At 45.8% G+C, this 11,184-nt stretch overlaps 1 protein-coding gene across 3 annotated transcripts in view; it reads right to left on the bottom strand.

The window, feature by feature from the left end:
* LOC121341586 (receptor-type tyrosine-protein phosphatase eta-like) overlaps positions 1 to 10,894 on the bottom strand; it is a 69,916-nt gene extending 59,022 nt beyond the window's left edge. For all 3 annotated transcript variants that reach the window (XM_041415245.1, XM_041415244.1, XM_041415243.1), the window contains exon 1: positions 10,446 to 10,894. In XM_041415245.1, the coding sequence (XP_041271179.1) occupies positions 10,446 to 10,511 (66 nt within the window). In that variant the 5' untranslated portion in view covers positions 10,512 to 10,894. The remainder of the gene's footprint in view (positions 1 to 10,445) is intronic.
* Between the last annotated feature and the right edge of the window lie 290 nt (positions 10,895 to 11,184).

Genomic DNA, 11,184 nt, shown 5'->3' on the forward strand with positions numbered 1-11,184 from the left:
CACATGCAGCAAAGACTGAATAAATGCCCACATATGAGATACCTGTTTGCTCTTCCGTCTTGCCTTTTTCAATTTAAAAAAATCATTTACAAGAGAGAAGAAGCAAGAGAGAAGGTAGACAATTTGCAGAAAAAAGACTGCAGGAGACTCAATCTGCAGCCACAGGTTTTTTGCAGAGCTGGGCATTACAACCTACTGTTCTTCTTAGCAGCTGTGCCAGGTGTTGTGAATAGCCCTAAACTTAGGGATAGGAGGAATCACTGCACACACTGCTTACAAACCATAAATGCACTGCACAGAATTCTGCATGCAGCATAACCTGTGGGGCACAGTGAAGGTCATCAGAAATTACCTTCTGTCCAGCAGGAGCACTGCAAGTAGGCAGTGGCTCTGCTAGGATGGAGCAGGGGCTGATCTGTGTCAATCACCCACTCATTAACTTAATGACTGGATGGACAGCAGTCCCTTCCTGCAAGTCAAAAACAGTCCAAGTAAGTGAAAAAGACCATCTTTTCTTGTAGGCTGCTCAAACTTTCAGAAATTTAGAAGAAAACTATTTGCACCACTTAGATCAAGTCCTAACCAATTCCACCATGAAGAGAACTAGGCTCCATTATCAGTGAAGAGGGAAAAGCATGCTCTGCAGTAAATAAATAGCAGCTCTGACTTTCTGCTCACTCCTCCTGCAGTGCTGTGCTTCGCACACTGAACCAGCAAACAGTTGAACAGATACATGTAAAATTATGAAGACTGAGTCAGAAGACAATAGTTAAATAAATACCAGTTAAACCACATACCGTAGATCTGTCTTGTAGGACTGGGAAATGAGTATCGCCTAAGGCTGCTCCAGATATTGCATCCACCTGCAAATATTTGCTGCTGGCTAAAGCTCAGCACATGCACTCTCAGCAGCAGCAGCAGCAGGACTCCCCAAAATATTGCAGACAAGAAAGAAAGAGAGCGTTAGCTTAATTCAGAGCACAATAACTAATTATAACTTTTAATCATCAAAAGCATATAATAGCTTGTTGGAAGACTTTTTTAGTTTGGGTGTTTGGTGGTTTTTTAAAGCACATTATAAAGTTAATTAAGGATGCACCTCTTTTTTTCCAAGAATTTTAGGCCTTCAAATTCATGAATATAGAGAGCTGATTGTTAGCTTCTTTAATGTGGCTATTTTACTACAAGTGCACAGCAGACATCAGAAACAAGAATGTCACAGAGGAATTGAGCACACACAATAAAAGCTCAGAAGCAATTACACTTTCATTATGCAGCCTTAAATCCACATACAAATACGTTAAGACATTTATATTTTAGATCAACTACCCTTCAGCAATAGTGAAAAATCTTTGGAGAGAAAGACAAGAAGATAAAAGTGCACTAACATGGTGCTGGAGGACTTGGCCATTAAAGTCATGTCTTCTGAAGAAACATCTAAACACTTTGCAACAACATTTCATCTGTAACTGTTCAGCTGGAAAAAAGGCCTGTCTCCAAATGGATTCAACACAACTTTTTTTTTTTTTTTTTTTTTTTTTTTTTTTTTTTTTTTTTTGCTTCTGTTAACTGGCTAGGGTTTTTTTTCCTCTGAACTATCTCACTGAAATTTTAACATGTCCAAATGCAAGTCCTTAATAAGGTACAGACAAAGGCAAGTTTTCTCTCTTTTAATAGGGAGAAAGGAGTGTATTGTTGAGATTTGTCATATACATACAATTACCTGCATTGTTATGGAGATTACAGAACAAAGGCCCAACAGATCCACTTCCAGATCTTACAGCCTTGTCCTTTCCCATAATTATTTTCTTAAAATTGGATTTCATTTAGCACATTCACAATACCAATATCTACCAGTGCTTAGCATGTGCTCAGGGGTAGTTCCAATTATTTTTAAATGGATGTGGCAATGCATTTAATTTATCACTCAGATGAACAACTTAATAGTACTAATAAAGCAAGGGGGTTTTTAGTTGGTTGTAAGAAGTCTTAAAACTAGTACAAAGTTAATTAGAATGACTAGTTAGTCTATCACTCATTTGAAAATAAATGCAAAAGAAACTGACAAAATTTTTTCATTTTTTCCTTTCATCTCAGAAATAGGATTTTGAACAGCAGAGATACTGAATTTTTAAAAAATACCAACAAGCAACTTTTATCCTGCAAATATTAATGCTGCTCCTTTACCTGATATAAGAGTATGTCAGTCTCCTTCCCTCGGCTGTCTGATACAAAATCTACCAGAAACTCTGAGTTGAGAACACCAGGCCTGTGTCTCTGACATCCTCAGTGTGCCAGCTAAAAAGGCCAGATCCTGACCTCAAAGTTGGGCTGCTCATTTCTCCCTGGTGCCCAGCTGCACAGAATTAGAGGTGAATTACCCTGAAAGTTATGCTAACTGAATCAAAGATAACAAACTTCCCCTAAGAAAGAGCTTCTTTTTTTTGTTGAAGATACAAGCTTACAATAACTGCAGGAAGGAAAACTGTGGTTACAATTCCCGTATTTCCCCTCTATAAAATAGAAAAGTATAAATCCACAGAAGGTGAAACCATCAAAGACCCCCCAGTTAACCAGGCACAGCATACTTCGCAAAAAAAAAAAAAAATCACATCAGAACTGACCACAAAAAGGACATTTTTATTTGTACTGAACTTCAGGCCAAGTATTAGAAGAAGCAGCTGACCCTGCAAGCAGATGGAAAGAATATTAGAATTTAGAAAGTATAATTCATGTAGCAGGAAAGTCATGGACTCAATTCCAAACTTGGTTATAAAAGGGCAATTATAAATGTGCAGTGTCAAGAAGATGTTAGAATTCCCATATCTGCCTTCACTAGAGAAAAGCAAATAAAGAAAACAGAATTTGGTAATCCAAAAGGACCCTATCAATTTATCGTTGTCCATTTTATTTCCCTCTTGATTTATAAGTATGTAAAATTCCTGCAAAGTGTCAAAGATCATGACCACAAAAGGAAGAAAACCCTAAACTCCCTTATTAATACAAGAAAATTTTACATATATAAATTTGATGCCAGCCACAGGCACTCATTGTTTTCCTCACATGGTGTTTCATAAAAAGTCATATTTATTGTTTAATAAGTATAGTGAAACAGTGGCACATCTCATATTGTACTAAAACAACCAGCAAGGCTGGTTCATCTCTTTTGATGGTTCCATACTGCACACTGCTACTGCATCTTTTGATGGTTCCACACTGCTACTTTCTACTAATGTGCATTTCTTTCACCTGCAGCCCAGAGGGAAACAGTGGAAGCCCTTCTCTTTGTCAGCCAAAACCACATCTTGGTCTCAGAGAGCTCATTTACCCCAAATCCCTACTAGCACACAAAGCTGATTGCCTTTCCAATCCAGATGTCCCTGGTGGTGGAAGCCTCATTCATTTCCACTCCAGCATCCTCCCTGCTCTTCCCACTTAAAAGCACAGAGGCCACCTTGCACAAAGTCAAGCAGCAGAGCAGGTTTTGACAAATAAAGACAAAGATAGGAGCTCTCTTACTATGAATTCAGATGAAACTAACAATTCATCTGTCCTTAAACTGATGCAGACAGATGAAGGCAACTAAACTGAAGTCTCACCATTTTCCCCTTCTGTATCATGAGACTTTCAGGAAAATTCAATTGAAAGTTTCAAGGGGACAGTCTGGGAATCAGTTGTCTGAGCTGCTTTGGGCATGAGGAAACCCTGGGAAGGAAAGGCAGCAGAAAGAAGCTACTTATCTACAGGGACTCTTGATTCTGCAGGCACAACAACTGCTACAGGGAGGCAGCAGGAAGGTTTCCCAGTCTGTAATACCATGGATGGTCCCATGCTTTGCTGCTTATAGAGGCTGGCCTGCCCCAAAGCTAAGCTCTGCTGCCCCATTCTTTGCAACATCCTCCTGTCCCATGAGTCAATGTGGCACTCACAACCCAATCCTCTGGCTGGCATCCTCTGCATGGCTCTCTCCTTACTTTGAAAAATAGAGCTGGTAGAAAATAGAATTTGGAAGTGAGGACTCAAAATGAGGTATGTAGAAACAGACTTGCCAGCTCATGTGTGTATATAAGAAAATAAACAAAGAAGCTTATTAAAAGTGCCCCAATTTACTAGAATCCAAGTGCACAAGAGGAAATAATGACAGAAAGCTCTACCTAAGCTCCACCACAATGGGGAATGCAGAAACAAAAGCCACCAGCATTCCTGTGCAAAAACACCCTCCAGAGCCATCGACCATTGAAGAGACAAATTATCAGCAAGCAGAGCAAGATGTGTAACATCATGAACTGGACCAGGAGTCCTCTTACAGGCATGCAGAGCTCCCTGTCTTACCACCCACCTGCCAAGACACCCATGAATGATTCATTTTGACACACTCCATTAAAAAAAAAATCCTGCTGAACTAGCAGAAGCTTTTAAATATGCATTTAAAGCCATGCCAATCTACATCCCTCAATGACCAAGGACAGGCTACCTTTTCCACGAAGCTGGTCTGCACAAATAACCCTCTTTGGGGAGCACTCCCACGCAGGCTAGGTTTAGCCCAACTGCTTGCAAGCTGGCAGACACAAAAAAAAAAAAAAAAAAAAACCCAAAAAAACCCAAAAAACCCAAACAACCCTACCAAAATAGTGGCAAAAGTAAGTAAGGAATGACTCTGAGAATGCAGCTAATCACAGAGCCAGCTGTGTTGCAGATACAAATCTAACAGCCTGACAAGGGAAAGCTCCCAGCCACTCACCTGGGCTATGATGGAAGAGAGGGCTCCAGCACTTAGGGGCTCAAAAGTGCCAAGAGACTGCATCTGCTTACCAGGCCACAAGAGACAGGCTGTAATTTGCAATAAAGCTCTGCACCTGATGTTCAAGTCTTTACTTGGCGATTTTACAGTTTCAGAAGCAAAGATTTCTTACGTTCAATGAGGAAAATGGGGTTGAAGTTCACACAAATTATTCCTTATATTCAAGCCCTGGCTCATTTGGTGCACAAAACACAAAAACCAGTACTACAGTATGTGGACATCATTCTCCTGCACACCACAAAGCCAAACCAATCAACCAAAAAACCATGAGGCCCTTCCAATAAACAAAACACCCAACCCAACACTTAAAGAAAATACCCACATTCTCAACCCTAAAGCAGAAGCCCACATGCAGAACACAAAACCCTTGCATGCAATAGGAACTTTCAAATGACACACTAGGTATTTCTTTTACTTGTTCAGTTTGGCTAAAACTGTACAGAAGAGTGAGAAAAATCAGAAGTGTACCAAACAAACGGGAGGTACAAGAAGAACAGGAAACAAGCAGATGGGCAGCACTGGAGAGAAAAAGACTTCCAGGCACTGGCTAGGAGAGCCTGAAGGTGATCCTAACAGGGGTCCCTTCTCTCCCCCAAAGCAGTACTCACGTCAAACACAGCCTTAGCTCTCTTCCCCACTCATACCAGACGGGTTTGGAGCACCATGTAAAGCCAAGGTCAGGTACAGATCCCACAGATCTGGCGCCACAGCAGACACCAACATCCTCCTTCCTCCTTTTAGAACTGCCATTTCTTTTTCTTTGTAGGTGCAATTTTTTCAATTCTGAGACACAGTTACCTTTTTCTCCTATTACATTTCTACAGGTGGAGAAAGAAGCTTTCCTAAACAGCCTGTGGTATCTTTACACAGAGCACAGAAGGAAAAGAGTGATGGGTGGACTGCTTGGTTTCTGATATCAAGGGCTTCTTCCAATTTCCTGATGATGATTAGAAAATAAGCACTTTCAGTAACTTGCCAAATACCAACAACATTTATGGAAAGACATGGACATAGCTTTCCCTGCCTTTTCCACTGAAAGCCCATGAAGGCCATAGAAGATAACTAAATGAGGCCAGGAATTTATTGATTCAGCTCTGGTTGGACCACATTTACATGTCCATTCTTTGTTGGATTACAGAAATACTTTTCCCACTTAATCTTGGATTTTCTCCTGGAATTTTGGATTAATAGCCCCAGGAGGCCTGTTTATGTGCAGATACATTTGGGAACAGCTGGAAAGCACTTAGAGAAGAGCCTTGGTGCAGCCCTCCAGAGCAGTGCATCTGTTTTGTTCTTCTCTTCCTGTGATGCCTGATCACTCTTTCCCCCACACTCATTACTTTCTAAGATTTCATATTAGCACATGTTTACCTACACTTCATTTTCTTCCCCCCTCTCCCAGTTGAAACCCTCCCCTACACAGTCATCTCCTGCTGAAAATTAATTTCCTACTGATAGTTCCATTTAAGGCAAAGTTCTTTCACTCTCCCATCCCTACACAGCAGTAGGCCCTCTCTGCTGGAGAAAACTCAGCTAGCTCCTCCTATACTTCCAGCAACTTTTCACAATGTTCAAGGTACTATTTGCATTCAAATGCTGGAGTCAAACTAAAAGCATCAGGCTAACAACCAGATGTGCAGCCAACAACTGGTTTAGTAGTGTCTCTCGCCTTTGCTCATACTGAGACTCTTTCAAGCAGGCAAGTAAATGTCATAGGTAGGCTTTGTACCTACAGACATCCAACCACTCTCCAGCACTGTCAAAATGCCCCCTCTATGACACACTGTAACTCTAGTAGAAAGAAGGAAATGCATACATTAAAATTATATAGATTATGCCCTGCACAATGAACAACCAAAGATTTTAAAACAGCAGCAAGTTCGCTCATATTTAGAAACTCCAACCATAAAAAAATTACATGCCATGAAAATTCTCAACAAAGACTTGCATGTAGCTCCCATAATTGAGGAAGTACTAATAATAGCGTGGCTGTTTGCACAGACAACATTTCCACTGTGAGCCTCAATTCTGATCTCAAATATGCAGAAGAAGATATTTTGTTGTGAGCTGCTGGCTGGAGACTCAAAGTATTGGAAACCATGTGAGAGTGCTGCAATGTGCAGCCAGCCCATGCCTCTAAGGAAGCACATCCATGCCACACTGAAGACAAAGCCTCCATTGAGCCCTGCAGAAGGTGCTTGTGTTGCGGGGCTTTGTAAGGAACATAAAGAAGCTCAGGAAATTAACCTGTGTTGCTGTTGTAAACAAAAGTGGAAGCAGTCATCACACAAAAATAACCTGGCCTGGCAGATGAAAAGTTTATTTCTACGCTCCTCAGCCACAAGCAAACTCTGTTCACAGCTACAGCTTCCCCTTCTGGTCTGTGCTGCCTAAGGTCGGGCCTGCTCAGGTCTCCAGATCAGCAATGCTCATATCTGTGTTTTTAATAGTGGCCATTAAAGGGTTTACCCCGGAAGAGCATGTACAGAAGCAGCAAAGGAGCCTCACATTTCTCTATCTTTATTCTTTTGTAAGCCTCTAAATGAGCTATATGTAGATCAGTCACAAAGGTAAATGCAAATTACTATTAACTTCTTCTTGCATGTGCTGAAGATTACTCAGAATAATTTCACAAACTAAAATTTAAATTTAGTGTACTATGCAGGAGAAGACACAACAAAGATGATTAATAATGACCAATATATAGCAGAAATTATCTCACATGCAACATACACACATGGCAAGCCCACATTTGAGATAAAATGGTTCTTCATTTAAACTCATCACTCGGAAATTCAGACCAGTAATTAAGTCATAATCCTATACAATCAACTCACACATTATCAGTAGTTCTGTGCATGGAATAAGATGTAACAACAAGCTATTAGGCCCACATAAAAGGCACTTGTAATTCTACACACCAAAACAAGCTCAAAACCACTGTCTGTTGCTCTTTTACTTGTAGATGTTATTTATCATATCACTGATGTGATCCCTCTCAACAAGAAACAGAGAGCAAGATTTTGTGTTTTTTAACAACTCCAACCTTGCCCGCTATGTTGTAATTCCTGAAAAATAAGCAAGATGCTTATCCTTGAGTAAAAGGCACCACAGAAAGATCATGTGCCCATCACACCACTGAGGAGCTGCCATGACACAGCCATTCCACAGCTCCGGCCGCTTCCCAGTCTCTGCGTGTGGCTGGGCCCACAATGGTGTCAGTGTGCAGCGCTGTCCCCTCCCCAACCCCACAGCCATCTGAGAGGCAACACAGAGGCCAGACCCGGCCAAGAGCCACTTCCACCCCAGCCTTTCCACTCAGGGGCTGGCTGGAGACTGCAGAGAAGGCACAATAGTTCTTACTGGCAACACATGAAGCCCAGCTCATGCCACAGGCCTGACAGTCCTGCCAGCTGCCGTCACCTTCCTACAGCAGCCACATCCCTCCCCAGGTAAGGCCAGGCCATGTCCCTGTACCTGAGCACATGCCACACCCCAAACAACACCAGCCACCTCTAACACCTGCCTGAGCCTATGCAAAGGGCCCTACACAAAGAGCAAAACTCTGCCCTGTTAGAGAACATCCTCATTTTTAGAGGGCAAGACCGTGTGAACAGCACTGGAACAGGCAACAAGATTATTGCACTTGAAGCATTGCCTCCAAGCAAGGCTTCATTCTGCATCCTTATTGCTTATAGGCTATAGAAACATAATGACTTTTCAAACTTGAGTTATTCCACCCTACCTGGTGTAAATGGGTACAGTGAAATTTAGTCATTCAAATGAGAGAATGATTTACAGAATCACACCGTCAGTGAGCACCTGGTTTACATCCTAGTCCTCTAAGGAAAAAAATCCTTAAGGACCTCTCTCCCCTCCTGTCTGCAGGTCAAGCACATGGTCTTAATGTTCAGAACTCCACCAGGTGCTGATCAGCACTAGTGAAGAAGCCTGAGAGTTTCAGTAAACAGAGACTAGGTTGCCTCAGCTTTCACATTCACAGATACAATTAAGTCAAAATTGCAAATGTTGTCTTCTAAATTTTCAGTAGTGACACTATGAGCTGCAGAGTACCCACCTAAAATAATGAGCCACACCAAAATCTGCAGATCTGACCTATGTCTTGCAGCATGTTGATGGGAGCTCTGGTTACACAGGGGATGACAAGACCTAGCTGAGGGTCCACAGCTGGGCCCCAAGATGATGAATGCATAAATTTAGCTACATGTAATTGAGGAGTGGATCCACTTTTTTTAGTATTATTGTTAATCATACTAGACATCAATTAAGAGCCTGACTTAAGAGAACATTAGACATCACTAAATCCCAAGATTTCACACCCAGCTTGAGAAGAAAAACTGCAAACAGAGGTCATGGCAGGCAGATCCTGCAAGGCTGTACCCAAGGACAATCCAGGCCTCCTCTGAGGTCTTCCAAAATGCTGGTGTACTTTAATACCCAATTCAGTTTTAGCTCTTATTCTAAAGAGATTTTTAAACCTAGGCTTGGTACAACAACAAACAGAGATCAAACGACAAAACACTGCAAGGTACTCCAAACTGAAACAGACAAGACGAGGAAGCAAAGGTTTACAAGAGTCAATTGCAGCCAATGACTGCAATCACAAGCTGGCATCAATGCAAGGTAAGGAAAAGTAGTCAAAAATGTAAAGCAGCAGTACAGTTCTGCTCAGCAGCTCCTAAGCAGATCTGTCACCACAGATTACTGAGCACCTTGGTTCCTATCAACACACATTCACACTTCTGTAGCAGAAACCATTGAGGCAGAGAGGACAAGTGGGTGCATCTGGAAGCAAAAGTTCAGCAAGCCCCAGAACATGAGAGTTCACAGCGGCCAAGAAGCACTCCTACGGGAACACTGAGAACACATCAGCTGCGGGAAGCAGGGCGAGAGTCTGTGCCAGCATGCTGAGTGGGTCACCTGGCACGCCATTCCGATTTACATCAATGAAAGGTGCTCTTGGAAGAACATCCTGCAGCACACGTGGGAACAGAGCGGGGCCTCAAAGCCAAGCGTGGTGGCCAAGGCCTCCTGCTGATCTGCTGCCCGGCACCGCTGGGGCTGCTCGCTCCGCACCACGGCAGCGTTTTCCCGTGGAAACTCCGCGCTGATCCCGAAAGCTGTAACCCAGCGGGTGATGTGCACCAGCGGCACGGGCAATGCGCAAAGACCCCCTTACCACATATACCCTATTAACATCATTAACCAGCAGCGACACGAGGAGGGCAGGCTACAACACTGGGGAGACGAGAGGCGTGCCTGTTGTACCCAGGGCAGCTTTCACCCAGGAAAACAACCGGGGCAGCCTCACGCCCCGAAAGGAGGCACGCAGCTGCACTGTCGGGTTAAACCCCAGCACAGCCCCTCTGCGCCCGGGCGGGGTACAGGGGGAGGCCGCGGGGATCCCGGCCCAGGTGAGCAACGCCCCGGCCGGGCCACACCGCGGCCCCAGCCTCCCGTGCCCTCCCCTCCGCGGGCGGCACCGGCGGAGCCGCTGCGGGACAAAGCCCGAGCCCGGCCGCACACCTGCCCCGCCGGCCGCCGGCTCCGAGCCGAGCCGGGGCAGCCGCGGCGGGGGCAGGTGCGGCACGGCAGCCCCCCGCCTCCCGCAGCTCGGTCTCACCTCGGCCGGCAGCAGCAGCAGCGGCGGCAGCAGCAGCAGGAGGCAGGGCAGGGGCAGCCGCCTCATGGTGGCGGAGAGCGCTCCCCGCTGCGCGCACGGCCGCTCAGCCCGACGCCGCCGCCCCCGGAGACATGGCCGGGCTGAGCCCCGCACCGCCCGGCGTCCCGGCCCTCCCCCGCGCCCCGCCCTAAGAGAGGCGGGGGGACGGAGCCGCGGGGGAAGCCCTGCGCGGGGCGGAGTGAGGGGGCGAGCGGGGCAACGGCCGCCGGAGAGCCGGGCCGGTCACCTCCCTGCGCCGCCGCTGCTCGCCTCCTCCCGCCGGCCCCTCGGCCGCTGCTTAAATGGCCGTCTGGCAGCGGGCGGAGGGGCTGCGGCTTCCCCGCATTCCCCCCTCCCTCTCTCCCTGCCGACATCTGACATCTCCCCCCGCCAAGCCGGGCCGGGCGAGGAAGTGGCTTTCTCCGAAAGTTTCCCGGTCTCCGTCGGCAGCCGCGGAGGGAGCGGGGCGCGCCCGGCCGGCCCTGGCACGGTGCTCGGGGGCGGGCAATCCGCAGAAGGGTCAGGGCTAAGGCGAGGTTAGCCCGGCCCCGGGGGCTCCGGCGTCCGCCGCCACAGGCGGCCCGGGCGGGGTAAGGGGCAGCCGAGCCCCGCCGGGGGGCTGCCGCAGTGAGGGGATCTGCTTGTTGCACCATTTTTCATCCCCAAACAGTCCCCCAAGAAAGTCTCATCTCGCTCCAGG

This window comes from Onychostruthus taczanowskii, unplaced genomic scaffold, assembly GCF_017590055.1.
Source record: "Onychostruthus taczanowskii isolate IOZ18803 unplaced genomic scaffold, ASM1759005v1 scaffold49, whole genome shotgun sequence".
NCBI classification, from domain to species: Eukaryota; Metazoa; Chordata; class Aves; order Passeriformes; family Passeridae; genus Onychostruthus; species Onychostruthus taczanowskii.